This window comes from Zalophus californianus, chromosome 8, assembly GCF_009762305.2.
Source record: "Zalophus californianus isolate mZalCal1 chromosome 8, mZalCal1.pri.v2, whole genome shotgun sequence".
NCBI lineage: Eukaryota > Metazoa > Chordata > Mammalia > Carnivora > Otariidae > Zalophus > Zalophus californianus.
Genome location: NC_045602.1, coordinates 51,928,604 through 51,943,862, shown reverse-complemented (window position 1 = coordinate 51,943,862; position 15,259 = coordinate 51,928,604). Strand labels below are relative to the sequence as shown.

At 51.5% G+C, this 15,259-nt stretch overlaps 1 protein-coding gene across 18 annotated transcripts in view; it reads left to right on the top strand.

The window, feature by feature from the left end:
* DYSF (dysferlin) overlaps positions 1-15,259 on the top strand; it is a 206,020-nt gene that overhangs the window by 1,206 nt on the left and 189,555 nt on the right. For 8 of the 18 annotated variants that reach the window (XM_027621377.2, XM_027621373.2, XM_027621375.2 and 5 more), the window contains exon 1: positions 7,637-7,727. The exons of 8 other annotated variants lie outside the window; for them this stretch is intronic. In XM_027621377.2, the coding sequence (XP_027477178.2) occupies positions 7,637-7,727 (91 nt within the window). Of the gene's footprint in view, positions 1-7,457; positions 7,728-15,259 lie in introns of those variants that run through there. 2 more of the 18 variants (XM_027621363.2, XM_027621361.2) reach the window with 1 other exon arrangement.

The window sequence follows — 15,259 nt, the reverse complement described above, 5'->3', positions numbered from 1 at the left end:
AGTGGACTTTTGCTCCAGGAGGTGAGGGCCAGCACCGGTCTATTTACCTGGAACCCCCGCAGGGCCAAGTCACAGCTGTGGTCTACCCAGCTGGGTCTTTGGGTTTGGAGCCATACTGGGGGAGAAGGACCAGAGTATGAGAGTCCACTCCCCACCAGCCCAGTGGTTTTGCTCTTTGTCTCCATGACTTGTCACTTTCCTTCTCTTCAAAGACCTGGCTTCATGGCAGGCCCCCAGAAATCGTAGCAATGACTGGTCCCTGGCCATTCAGCAGAGCTGTGTTTTCGAGCTCTTGGATCTTCCTGTTCCCAGCCGCCCATGTGCACATGTACTCCCAGACACATATCCACCCAGAAGCGCATGTGACATCCCCGGTGTTTCAAGGGGTAGAGGTTCAGAGAACCAAGGCATGTGTCCACAATAGCACACACAGATGTGTTCTACCAGGGACATAGGCACACACACTCCTGGATGTGAAATTTGGGGTTTCTCGGGGCCCTGTGGCCTGGGAAACAGCCTGAGCCAAGAGGAGAGACAGAGGGGGGAGTGGGAGGTGACACGCCAGCTGGGCTTTCCTGCTAACATTCTGCTTTGACCTGTTCTCGACCAGTTTCCCACAGTTGCCTCCGGAAATGAACTTTATCCAGGTGTTTCCAGGGGGAAGACAAAGGCATGAATGGGGGGCCTCCACACTTCCACTACATCCTCGGCACTGGGCAGGCCAGGCCAGCAGCCTCACGGAGGGCCCTGGGCTCCTCGTCTCAACTCTGGGGAGCGCCATTCCCACTGTGAATATCCCCCTGGCTGAGGGGAAGGAGGGTCGTGTCACCTGGGAGGGAGGGGAAAACCCTGTGCTTTGAATATTTGCCTCTTGCCCCAGCACCCCTTCCCCGGCGAAATGCCCTAGCCCAAGGGCTGAGCGGGCTTTGTGAATGGCACCCTCTAGACCTGTCCAGTGCATAAAAGAACCTGAAGGAGGGTAGGGCACTGTGTAACCCTGCCTGTGTTCTCAGGGCTCTTGTCTCCTCTGGTGCCCATTCAGTCTGAACCAGATTTTCCTTCCCTGATCACAACCCCCATCTCCCAACCCCCCCACCCAATACCCACAGATTTGCTTCATGCTATGAAGTCCCTCTACCCAGGCCAGGCTCTGAACCCTAGCAGGAGAAAGGAAAGAATGAATAATGTATGGGGAAGCACTTTCTAACCCCTCAAGTGCTTTGCCCACAGGAGTGTGGCTGGTGTGACAGCCCCTGCCCCCATCTCCCTGATGTCAGTCCGCACTTTTGCCCTTTGCCTGCAGCCTGACTTCTCTGGGTGGGCTCCCACTTCCCCAGGGAGAAAGGAAGTAGTTGTCTGTGCTGCCTGTGAGTGCTCCCCAGAGGGGGCTGGCTGGAGCCCCCCACTCCCAGTCAGTCGTGGCTGTCACTGCCAGGCAGTCACGGGGAATGCAGTCCCTCCCTTCCCCAGCCCTGGACACATTCCACCTCCGGCACTGGCCAAGCTCTTAACCCATGTCCAAATTTGGCCTCCCCACAGCATTCAGGCCTGCTCAGCCTCCTTCTCTCAGCCAGGGCCAGATTGGTGAATGATTACACAGAAGAGATTACACAGAAAGATTACACAGGGAGCCCGGCTCTGGCCTTCCCTGGCCCTTAGGTTTGTGGTTGTGATCAGGTTGTGATCCTTTGGCTGCCTGAATATAATATCCCATAAGGACACCCACTCTGTGCATGCACAAATTCATTCCATGCTCACAGCAGCTTTATGAGGCCAAAGGGCAGGGATAGTATTCCCCCTGAGAGATGAGCAAATAGGCCCAGAGAAGTGCAGGAGCCTGGCCAAGGTCACACAGGGGTCAAAGTACCTCCCCTCCTCACCACACCTCCCTCTTCACTGCCCTCTGTTGTTCTCAGCACCCATGGCTCATGAAGAAGAAAGTGCTTTGGAAAGCATACCATGTGCTTCCCACAGCCAGGGCGACCTGGACCTGAGCCAGCAACTGGGAGTGGGGGGCAGTGTTTGGGGTATCCAGCATGGGGCTGAGTCAAAGTGGGGGGGGGAATACAAGGCTGCAGGGAGTGCACTATAAGACAAATGACCAAAACATGGGGGATTCTGATTTTAAAAATGTGTATTCATCCCAAGAAGAGAGAATGGGCATTCATTAAGCACAAACAATGTGCCATTTTCTGATGCTGTTTCTTTAAAACCCCACAACAACCCTTTGAAAGAGACATATTTAACTGATACCCAGCTTACTAGGTGCTAGGCACTGTTCTACATAGAACTCATTTACCATGAGCTATTTCAAGTTCCAGCTATAATTTGTACCAGGCACTTGTATGTAGACATTTAACCCTCCTCGTAACCGTATATGATAGCAACTATTATCACCCCCACTTTATAGACGAGAAAACTGTGGCACAAAGAGGTTAAGTTATACACTTGTAAGTCATGGAGTTGGGAATCAAGTGCATGTGATCTGGCTGCGGAGCCCCGTCTTTAACCACTTCACGATCTCCTTTGGGTCTTAGCTTTGATTTTCAAGAGACAAGCAGTAAAATGGAGGGGCAGGATTTGAACCCAGGTCTGCTCACACCCTGGAGCCCCGTCTCTTTGAATACTGCTTGGCACTCAATTATATATAATTGTTATTATATATGATTATGCATATATTTATTCTAATTATTATTATAGTTGATATGTATTGTACAGGTACTAAGAAATCACTTCACACACCCAAGTAGACTATCACTACCTCTTTTACCTGGTCATTCCACTCATCAGTTGTTTGTCCAGCTACGGTCCTTCCAGACTGGGCACAATGGGCTCAGTGGCGAGCGGCCATCTCCTCTGCCTCAAGGGACCCTGGTCTTGTCTCCTCTGGCTGACCCTCCTGGAGCAGCCCCTTCGGAGCTGGAAGGCCATGTCACATGCTTCAGGGCACACAGCTACCAAAGTGGGGGCTGGGATGGAAGCCCAGGGCCGCCTGATTCTTCCCACTGCAAGATGGGTCATCCCAGGTAGTCCCGCCATCATGGCCGTAGCCAGAGTCACTACTCCCTGTGCTTTCTACACCCTTGGTGGACACACACGTGCCCCTTTGATCCCAGCTTTGGATTGGGATACCCATGGAACACAGACTCTTCAATGAATGTGAGGGGAAGGGGCACAAGGATGCCTTGGACCAGTCATACTCTTGGAAGTTTTGGGGCTTTGGCACATGTGCCCCTAAAGGAGTCCTATAAACTCACAGGCAGAGCATTCCTCTCAAGGTTGATGTCATTGAACAGAGAGGCAAGGTTTGTTTGCTTCCTGGTCACCCCCTCATCAGGCCTTGGTAAAAACAGAGACCCGAGCTAGAGGAGGCCAGCTGGCCCAACTCCAGCAGCGAGAAGAGGCCGTGTAAGAAGCACCTCTTCTCCCACGGGGGCAGGGAGGTAGGATCCCTAATAGGTGACAGAAGAGGGCAGGGGTCAAACACTCCCAGGCCAGTGGGAGCCAGAGGGAAAAGCACGCGCATGTCGGGTGAGTGGTGGTGAGTAGGGTGAGCTGAGAGTGTGCATGCCCTGGTCACCGGGGCCAGATAATCAGTGTCAGGCAGAGATTTGGGGCCCATGTGCCAGGTACTCGGAGTTTTCAGGAGAAGCTATCCATCCAGATTCGCATGAGAAATCTCCTAACATTGAATTAAGGTATGATTTTGTTATAAAACATTGTGTTGCTCAAAGATAATAAGTCTCTAGGCCGGATGCATCCCCAGGGGACACCAGTGACAGCATCTGAAGCACAGTGTTTTATTCTGTCTTGGAGAATTTAGTCCTGGGCTCTTGGGACAACAGACAGGCAGTCTCCTCTCACTTGGGATTCTCAGTAAGCACCTATCCCTGACTACACCGATGGGGTGATGGGGCAAATTGGAGAGCGCTCCCCCTTACCTCTATCAGCCCTGAAATGTTGTTGCAGTTAACACATCTTAAGTAAAGATGCCGTGAACACGAGAGTCTCTCTCACTCACCTAACGGTTGATGTGTGGGGAGTCCTGGCCCGTACGGTTCTGACCCACAAGGCTGTCCGGGACCCCAGATCCTTCTGTTTTATTGCTCTGCTATCCCCAGGGGTCCCCTTGACAACATGGTTGGTGATGGCTCACCAGCTAACCCTAACCCTAACCCTAACTTGGTCTCATGACCGTATCTAGCTGTGAGGGAGGCTGGGAAATGTAGCCTTTCTGTTTGGCTGGCCCTGTGTCCAGGTAAAATGATGCAAAATTTCCGTGGAAGAAGGGGAGAACACAAAAGGAGGGGGACAAGTTGAGGTCCCAGCATACTGTCCATGAGAACTGCTTTCCTGATACAAGTCCCCTTGGGAGGAAGCCCCCTTTAGGCCTTGGCTGCGCTAGGGCGTCTCCAAGGAACAGTCAGCCATCTCATCAGGGAGAAGCGAACGGAAGCCAGCCTGGGAGGCTGGAGATTGGGGATGGCAAAGAGGCCTCAGGAAGTGTCCCGGGCTCAGGCCACCAGCTGCTGATTTTCTGGTTTACAGAGCAGACGTGTGGAGCCCCTGTTCCTTGGACACAAGCCAAATGTTTGTACAAGTCCCTTGGAATATTCCTCCGGAAATATTAGATATGCTCCCTACAGATTTCCTGTGCTGCCCCTGACAGATCAGAGCAGGAGGTGGTGGCAGGGCTGGGGGGGCTGGGGGGAAGGGACACAGCCTGAAATCACTGTGACAGCAAAAAAAAAAAAAAAAAAATCCCAAATCATCATATCCAGAAATCCCCCAGGGGGCAGTACTGCCCTCCTGGAGAACCATCGGCTTAGCCTCATCATGGGACCGAAGGGCCACTGGGGAGCCAAGTCCATGGTCCGCTCCCCAGGCCGGCGCTTAATGTGCACAGGGAGCACCTGGCCAACTGAAACAGCCTTGGTCTCTCCCCTCATTGACTCCGCCATCTAGCTAGACCTCAAACAGGTGATTATAGCTAGTGATTCCTTACAATTGCTGTGAGTGCCAAGAAGGAAAAGTGCGGCTGTCCGATTGTTTGCCAGATGGACCCAGTCTAGACCCAATCTAGACCAGGATGTCAGACACGGCTTCCCCAGAGTAGCGATCTGTAAGCTGAGGCCCAAGGATGAATGGGGTGGCTCTGGAAAGAGAGCGGGGAAGGCATTTGTGTGCAGAGGGGACAGCAGAACTCCCAAGTTGGAAGAGAGCTCAGCATGTTCCCCAAACTGAGAAGCCACTGAAGCGGGGACTCCGAGCGAGGGGTGGAGTGGTCTTTCCCAGCGGGTGGAGGTAAGGGGTCTGGGCTCTATCCCAAGAACAAGGGAGGCCTTTGAGCCTAATCATATTTGTTTTAGGATCAATAATGGGCCAGAAGTGACCAGCTAGAAGGCCCCTGCCGTGGCGCAGGCGGGAGAGGGTAGTAGAGGAAATGCCTCAGGGGAGGCATCTGGATGCTGTGGGTGCACCGATGCTACCGAAGTCAGGGGTATCAGCATGGAAGATTGAGGCTTCTGGTAAGTGAAGTCTTGCCTCAAGTAGACTTTAATAATAAACAGCCTTAAAGTGATCTTCATTCCCAATACTTGCCCCCTTGGGAAGGAACTCCCATTGAGTACTGGGCCCCGGCATGATCCAGAGACGTGATCCAGAGACATGGCGGGCTCTGAGCATATATAGCATACAGTTCCACAGTCACCCTGGACCCATTTTTCTCTCTGGTCTGCTGTCATTGGCATCTGCTCCATCCTAGAGCTCATGGGCAACTGGATCCACACGCTTCCTTATTCTCAAGAGGATAAGCCCGTCCCTCCTGGAGAAGACTCAGGACATTAGCAATAGCTATTGTGAGGAGATGGGCTCTGATAGAGCAGGATCTACTTGGAGCAGGTAGAAGGAGGTCTGAATGTTGGAGAGGAAGCAAGTGTCCACCTCATTATGAGGATAGGTGGGGTCACCCAGAGAGAGTGGGAGAGTCAGGAGGCCGAGGTCCCCAGCCAGCGAGAAAAAGTATAGCCTTTAAGTTTGGGGAGAAGACAGCCTCAGACTTGTCACTGAAGGAATGAGAAGGGTAGGGTCTAGTGCCCACATGGCCAGCTGGTCTTAGGAGTATAGATGCTTCATTCATAAAAATGGGAGAGAAGGCAAAGGATTTTGGGCGCAGATGCTGATGGGGGTTAGGAGGCTGGGAACCGGGGGCAGTTCTCTACTCATTAAATAGGAAGCAAACAGAGTAAGGATGGCAATAGCATGTTGTAGGTTTGGGGAGAGAAACGTATGAAACGGTGGTTTCTAAAGAGATTGTGGAAAGATTGCTTGCTGGGCAGCAGGAAGGGTCCACCTGACCACCTGAGTCACGGGTCATGAAGATCAAGTGTCGGGGACAGGTTAGCTGTGTGATTCTCCAACACCTCTAGTCATTAGGGTGGCGTAGGCCGAGTCGGGTTTCACCAGGTCATGGTTTAGCTGCATGAAAATGCTGGATCCTCTAAATAAGGGAGGGGACAGCGAGTCGAAAGGTTACAAAGCAGAATGATGACTAATCGTTGAGTTTAGGCTAAGGACTAGTGCGGAGGTGGAGAAGGGACAGGGCCCTGCCCCGTGCTAGGTGCCGGTGATGTAGGGGTATAGAGAGGAGAAGCCCAGGCTCCTGTGGTCCAGAAGTCCATCAGCTGGAAAGGAGCCTGACAGAACACGGAAAACGTGCTCGGGGCTGTCTCCACTCCAGGCTAAACGCAATTCCTCCCCCTGTGGGGGTGCGGGGCCTGGAGAGTGCTGTCGGGATTGTGGCAGGGGACCGAGTGCTCCAGGGAACGCAGTATCCTTTAGACAGAGACCTCCGCGGTCTCTGTCGGACAACGAACGACAACGACCCCAGACTGCTTGGGGAAGTTGAGAGGCGAGTTCGCGAGGGCTCGGGCCCGGGAGTCTTTCCAGAACTGCCGCCTGAGCACCGAGGGCAGGTAATGGGGCTCAGGGTGCAGCGTGTCGCATCGCCCCTCCGCACGCTCCTCCAGCGCTTGCTCCAACTAGTCGTTTGCCACAGACAGACACTCGCGTTCCTGCGGCCGGATGTCCCCTCCTCCGGCCTTCGCTCATTCCTCCTTCGCCCCAGTGTCGCAGCGCCCCGGGAGTGCGGGACCCGGCTGGGCGCAGCGGGGGTCAGAGCCGCGGCCGCCCGCCAGGTCCGCACTGGTGCGCTCGGGGCTCGGGCGAGCGGGGCGGCGGGCGCCGAGTCGCCGCGTCCTGGCCCAGCCGTGCGCCCCACGTCAGCGGCGCTTCCGTTCCCGGCCCCGGGCGGGGAGCCGCCGAGGGGGACCGGCGCCCCAACCCGCGCGCTTCTGACCCCGGCCGGGTCCTGCCCACCAGCCGCAGGGCGGGGCGGGGCGGGGCGGGGTCCGTCGGTGTTGGGGGGGGAGGGTCCGCCCAGCGGGTGTCCGGTGTCCTCCCCGCGGCCGCGGCCAGGCGCGGGGACTTCTCCGCGGAAGCACAGCGAAGGCGACAGCTCCCCTCTGGCACCGGCGCCGCGGAGCCGGGCGCTCGCTCGCTGGCTTCTGGGCCCTCTGCTCCCGCTCCCGCTCGCGTCCTGCCCGCGCGCCCCTGTGCGCCCCTGCGCGCCCGAACCATGCTGTGCTGCCTGCTGGTGAGGGCCAGCAACCTCCCCAGTGTGAAGAAGGACCGGCGCAGTGACCCGGTCGCCAGCCTGACTTTCCGAGGTGAGAGCCCCGTGGCCGCCGCGCCCGCGCCACCCGACTCTTGGCGCGCGCGGCCGGGTCTGCGGCCACCGCTCCGGCACTAACCCTAGCCCCACGGCACAGGGACAGAAATCTCAGCCCTGCTGGGAGGACGAGGAGGATGAAACCGAGCATGATGAATACCATAGTGCTCTGAAATTTTGGAAAACGGAAAGGGCCATAGTTTGTCAACAGTTACTACTTTTTTTAAGACCTATACCGAGAGGTAATAAAGTTCAAGCCCTTACCGGGCAGTGGGGATAGAAGTGGGAAAAGAAAGATAGGTGCACAGTAGAGGGAGGAATCAGGATCACTTAGAAACTGGGCGTGTAGATGGTATGTTTTTGAAACTGTGTCTTGATTTCATTCATTCACTCATTCATTCGCCCATCTTTATTGAACACTGGCCATATTGAACCCGCCATGTCTCAAATGAGGTGCTTAGACAAGGGAGGGTCTCTCTCTCTCTCTCTGGAGCAACAAAGGACTCGAAACTCCCCTTCTCACCGGGCATCTCTAACCCATCCTCTTTGAGGCAAACATTCCCATGGGGGGAAGTGTCTCAGGAGGGGCAAAGGGAAGAGGAAGGATATGTTAAAATTAAGAGAAGGAACAATGGCTGTGAGTCAGGAGCCCAGTGCTGCAAAGAATGATACATAAGGAGCGGAGAAGGGGTTTCTCTCTTACCAGGAGTCATATCCTGTGGTTTTGTGGAATTAAAAAATACGTGCATCACAAAGGATGGTCAAAAGTAGAGGGAAAAGTGGCTGGTGTTTTCATGAGATTTGAAAACAGTGAGGGCAATAGGGGGCTCTTTAGCTCTGACCCATGATCTCCATCTCGTCCCCAAGCTCCCCAGGTTAATAATGATCATAGATGGTAGACACAATTTGGCAAAATGAGAAGTACTTGCTTTTATTCTCTGTAATGGGACAATTTACATTTTATCTCTCTTTTGAAAAGTGTGAGTCAAAACATTTTAGAAAACATTGCTATTTGCATTAACTGGTGACAGTCCTGGGTGCCTATTATGAAATGCCACTTCATGACAAGGTCGCTAGCTCATCTGCCTAAGCCATTCATTCCCTTATAGAAACTGTGGGTCCACCCTTGGCGGGAAAAGAAGTTCTGTAAGGATCTTGAGACCAGGGGCTTACAGCAGCCTAGGTCTCTTGGATGCTTTGGGATCTGTTCACAGCTCTCTTGCCCTGGTTCTGGAATAGTCTTGTGGTAGCTCCCAGTCTCTCCATTCTGCAGATAAGGAAATGGAAACCTGGACAAGTTATATGTGTCCAGGTCAGTGGACACGGCAGGGAGTGCTTGGAGTGGGCAATGCCCTTGAGTCTGGAAGGTGGCCAAATCTGTTGAGACCCCTCTTAGCTGTTGCCCTGGCCCGGGTACCCCATGCAGCTGCTGTCCACCCAGTGTCTGCGTTCCCCACCCTTTATTATTTTTTGGTAATTGATAAGCTCCTAGCAAAACTGAAACACATGGAATGTAACATCTCCAACCATTCAAAGTCTGTTGTTTTTCAAGGTTGGGCTGCAATGCCACCTTCTCCGAGAAGGCACTCAGGATTCCTCTGGCATTCCTTAGTCTCTTCTCTCTCTATGTACAACACATTGCTCGGCCTGCTGGAGCACTCACCACAGCCAGCCCGTGCTCAGCGCTCAGATCCCCGCTCAAGGCGCCTGACTCCTCAGGAGCAGCATGAGCTCTGTGCTCTGCAGTGTTTGCGTTCTTTCTGGCCCAGGCTCTGGCCATCCTTCAGAGGTACCTGGAAGCCTTATGCAGTCCGGGGTGATAGTCCTCATACATTCCTGTGCCTGAGCATCCTCTGGAGAGTGTGCTTGCAAGACAGATTCCTGGCTTCTGATCCAGCAGGTCCAAGTGACCTGAGACTCAGCACTTAACATCTACTCCATGCAGAACATTTTGGAACCACACCTTGAGAGAAATTGACGTGAGAGTTGGTGAAATGTGAAATTAATGCCATTCCTTCCTCCACTCCCACCCCAGAGGCTGTTCATGCTGCAGTCTGGGGCTGAGCTGATGGTTAGGGAGAGAGGCCATTAGAATCAGACCCAGAACTTATGGATCATTTCAGCTGGGGTGCTCAGCCCTGGCTGCACATCAGAATCTTGGGGAGAGCTTTAAAAAAGACCATGGCCAACCTCCTTAGCCCTCCTCTCTTGAATCGCTGGAGGGGTTTCTAAAAATTCTCCAACGTTTCAGATGTGCGGTCAGGGGCGAGAAGTCTTGAGCCCCATCGCGTCCTGGCACGGAGGGGCTGTGGCCTGCTTGCAGAGAAACCAGCCTGTGCTGTGTGCTTGGCTTCCACCTGCAGCCCGAAATGCATGTGCCCAGGCGGCCTCACTTTCCCTGCAGTTGGTCCCAGGGCATTCCAGGCGCGGATGTAATTTCAGGACCCACCTCCCAAAATAGACTATGAGCTCTGGGAGCTGGACTCCGAGGGCACTTTCCGGATTCCCTCTCTCAAGTGTTCGGGGTGGGGGCTATTAATGAATACTTATCATTCCTCTGTTCTTGTATTAATTAAATAACTAGTTAACTAGAACTCCTATGAGTACCTGGGCTGTGGCAGATAGTTTTGACTGATTATCTACGTGAACGAGCAGCTTCATTTCCTATAGCATTTAACCATCTGTACCTCTCTTCTGCCCTGCCCGTTTTCCACCAGCTAATGTGATTATTTATGTCCCTCCATTCATGCATTTAGTTCACCGAACAAATATTTATTGAGCACCTACTATGTGCTGAATGCTGTTTGAGGTGCTGGGGATCCATGCAAGAGTAAAACCAGATCCTCCTTCCCTTGGAGCTCAGACATCTTATTTCTTTGAGGGTGCGATCTCCTGTGAGCTGGCTTGGTGAATTTCTACAGAACCTGCTTCATCCAGGCTCACCAGCGAGAAAATGGACTCGTTACTGCTCCTTCCCTTCCCTCAACCTGTCGGGGTCTCTCTTCCTCCCCCTGTCTCTCTAGTTGGCCCCTCCCTCTTAGCCCTCCTCCCCTCCCTTCTGTCTCTTGGGGGATCTCGAGGCTTCGGGCAGGAGCCTGAGGGGTCTTATAGAACCCTCGGAAGGTGGAAGCACTCCTGAGGGGCAGATGTGACTCACCTGTAGAGGGAAGGTGGGCTGCAGGGCACTGTACCCTCTGAATCTGGCCTTTTAAACATTGAAAGTGACTTTAAAGCATTGAAAATAACATTCTACTTTCTTTTTTGTGAACATAATATGTACTCAATGTGAAAAGGGGTCTATTACAGAAAGGTATGATGTAAAGAGTAAAGAATGGCCCCAAATCCTGGTACTTCGAATTAACTTAGCGGTTTGATATATTTCCTCCAAGATTCTTTTTTTCTCTTTTTCAAAAAGACAATTTTAGTCGTGAAATTTAACACCCGAGTAAAGTACACCCTATATAAATATATGCTTTACTGCACTGACTCTCAGCCATTTTGGGGTGTTGCCACTGGGTGGGGTAGGGGTCGGGGTCTGCTATGGGCGTCTAGTGGGTGGGGGCCAGAAATGCCTCTAGACATCAACAGCGAACAGGACTGCCCTGCAACACCCACAACAAAGGATTATCCAGCCTCAAGTGTTCACAGTGCCAGGGTTGAGACACCAGCTCTAATGAGTAAATGAAGAGGGGGCTATCCATGTATGTTACCCAGGACAAGGACTGGAACCTGACCAGTCTCACCCTTCCACCAGAAGTCCCAGACTCCTTGCCTTCCTCCGTAGAGATAATCCCATCCCAGATACCTTTTTTCAAATGTTTGAATATTTACATTTTCACTCAACAATAAACCAGGGGCATCTTTCTATGTTGATATATATTCTTTTACATACCTTTTAAAATGTCTGCATAGTATTTTAATATATGGCTGCACCCAAATTCAGTGGACCAATCCCCTACTAATGTATACTTAGATTATATCAAATTTTTTATACTTATGGCCATCGCTCAAGTGATACTCTCACCGTAAGAAATATCCTGGTGATGAAGTCTTTATCTGCATATTTAACAATTTTCTTTGGGTAAATACTGAAAGTGGCATTGCCGTGTCACAGGTTAAAGATGTGTGTAAGGATTTGCTGCATTTCCCAAATTGCTTTCCTGAAAATCTGTACCAGCTTTACCCTCTCATTTGCAGAGTATGAAGGTTTATTTTCCTATAATCCTGCTAACATAAAACATGATCATACTTTAACAATCTTCTTTAACAATATCTTAGGTTCAAGTAGTATTTGTGATATTTCAAATGTCATTATCTACTTGCATTTATTTCTTACTGAATTGCTTTTTAATTTGCCGTTTTTGGGGGGTTGTCTTTTTCTTAATTAGTTGTGCTCTTTATATATTAAGGATGTTAACATTTTGTCATAGATATTTCAAATCTCTTCCCCAGTTCTAATTGGCCTTTTGAGTTCAAAGACTACCCCTCTCGGGGCACCTGGGTGGCTCAGTCGTTAAGTGTCTGCCTTCGGCTCAGGTTATGATCCCGGGGTCCTGGGATCGAGCCCTGCATCGGGCTCCCTGCTCCGCGGGAAGCCTGCTTCTCCCTCTTCCACTCCCCCTGCTTGTGTTCCCTCTCTCACTGTCTCTCTGTCTGTCAAATAAATAAATAAAATCTTTAAAGACTACCCCTCTCAGAGTAGATTCCATCACATCTGGTCTATCCAGCTGCCACCACACCTTCCTGGCTAGCTGTTTCCTGGAAAGGGTGGTTTCAGTTAGGATTTAGAAAGATGAATATTAGGGTGAGGGTGAGAAGAACAGGAGGGTGAGGTTCTTGAAGTGAGAAGAGCAGGACTCTGCTGGGGATGTCGGGGGGAGAGACAGTTGCCCAGTTCTTGGGGTGTGCAGGCTTGAGTCAGGGTGCAGATGGTGGGCAAGGATCAGAGTCTCCCGCTCCTTTTTGTTGCAGGGTGTCTGTGCCGAGAATTACAGCAGACCTTCCTTCAGCAGAAGCCATGGACATATTCCTCTTTCGGTTGCCATTGCCTTTTAGTTTTGTGCTGATACTTCGAATTTTTATCATATTCTTTGTCCGGTGGCTATTCTAATGAAGTGTCAACAGAATGCCCCAAACAGAGCAATCCCTCAGCCCATATTTGTGGAGTTAATCAAGGCTGTCTGCAGGATCTTTTTTATTTTTCTTAAGATTTTATTTATTTATTTGACAGAGAGAGACACAGCGAGAGAGGGAACACAAGCAGGGGGAGTGGGAGAGGGAGAAGCCGACTCCCCGCCGAGCAGGGAGCCCGATGGGGGGCTCGATCCCAGGACCCTGGGATCATGACCTGAGCCGAATGCAGACGCTTAACGACTGAGCCACCCAGGCGTCCCAGGCCTGCAGGATCTTAAGGTGCCGCACACTTCTTACAGTAGGTCTTGTCTCCTGACTTGTGGGCAGAAACAACCTTTCTCTCTCTCTGGGAGTCCGGAACACCCCATCTCCTCTCCTCTCTGCTCCGTCTTGAAGTGAATGGCACCACCAGCCACGCCTGCATCCCTGTCAGAACCTGAGACATGTTCTGCTCTCTCCTCCCTTCCCTCTTCCCCACCCAGGCTGGTCAGCGTGCCCCAGACCCACAGCCTGTGTCCTCACCATCTCACACCTGGGCTTCTAACGAAAATGTGGTAAAATACACATAACACAAAATTTGCCATCGTAGTCATCTTTAAGTGTACACTTCAGTGGTATTGAGTACATTCATAGTATCATGTAACCATCACCACCATCCGTCCCCAGAACTCTTTCATCGTCCGCAGCTGAAATCTCTACCCGTTAAATAACTCCCTATGTCTCTGGGAACTGGCCACTTTCACTTAGTGTAATGTCCTCGAGGTTCGTGCATGATGTAGTCTGGTCGGAACTCCCTTCCCTTTTAAGGCTGAATCATATTCTGTTGTATGTGTACCCCACATTTTGCTTGTCCATGTATCTGTCAGTGGACATTTCGGCTGCCTACCCATTTTAACTACTGTGAGTCATGCTGCTATGCATATGGGTGTACACATACCTCTCTGAGACCCTCCCGAACTTTTATGAGAGCTTGTGACTGTCAACGTCTTTACTCCTGCTACCCGCCAGCCGGGGTGCTGGGACTCTTGGGCTTCTCTTTCTCTCTGTGTAGCCTCGGGACCTTCCCCCTTCACAAAGCCTCTAGCGTGATCCCTCCCGTAGAGTAGCTGGACTTCTTACGTGGCCACTCAGGGCTCCCAAAGGCACGAAAGCAGAAACTGCAGGTCCTACTTTGAGCCACAGGGCCAGCTCAGGTCAGTGTGGAGGGGCCCCATACAAGGACGTGAGCGCTGGGATGCTGGTTCATGGGACCATCTTTGAAGGCTACCACACCAGACCATCTTCCCTGCATCTTCAGTTCCAGGAAGCAGTTACTGCTTCTTTCTCCATTTGACCATGACAACAGTATGGCTGTGGTTTACTGCAACCCCTTTAATTGATCCTGTTCCCGACACAGTGCCAGGCACATGACAGGTATCGGTAAATATCTAGACATCTTTGTTTCTATCATTCCCCTACATGGGAGTCAATGTTCCCCGTGTAATAGGGAAAGCAACTGACTCTTAGTGTTGAGATGTTTCACTTTTTTGTGATTAAATTTTTTTCTTATTCTGATAAAATATATATAACGTGACATTTACCATTTAAACCATTTGTAGATGTACAGTTCAGTGACATTAACACATTCACATTGTTGTGCAACCATCACCACCATCCCTCCCCAAACTGAAGCTCCTTGCCCATTAAACAGTACCTGCCCATTCCTCCTCCCCTCGGCACCTGGAAACCTCGGTTCCACTTTCTGTCTCTATGAATTTGACTATTCTAGGTACCTCATGTAAGTGGTATCATATAATATTGTCCTTTTGTGTCTGCCTTATTTCATTTAATATAATGTTTTCAAGGTTCTTTTATGTTGTAGCACGTGTCAGAATTTCGTTCCTTTTTAAGGCTGAGTCATGTCTCATTGTTTGTATATCCCACATTTTGTTTATCCATTCATCTGTTGATGGACATGTGGGCCTTGGTGTCTGTGAGGTGTGTTGGGAAATGAATCAGCATCCCTCAGCTTTTCTTTGAACCCTCCTTGGACAGGCATAAAAAGGGCCCACGTTACAGACTGAGTGCGCACCTCAGTGAAAACCCCTGCTTTACAGCTTGTCTTCTCTATGATCCCACCAGCCCCAAAGATTCCATTGTCATCAAGTGTCGTGAAAACAAGCATTCCATCTGCTTCCTGTGACCTTGTAACTGTGTTGTGGGGACGTGGGGCTACTGGGGGGTTGCCAGGTGGCTCTACCAGAGCTCAGGGTGCTCCCTTCCACACTGTAAGCACTGTGGGTGTGCACGGCCCTGGGGCTACCCAGCATCCTGGGCCACTGAAAGGAGCCTCTCCCTACAAGAAGGGGCTGGAGGTATGCGTGAGGCCTGGGGCCCAGACAGCACCCTGGAGAGACA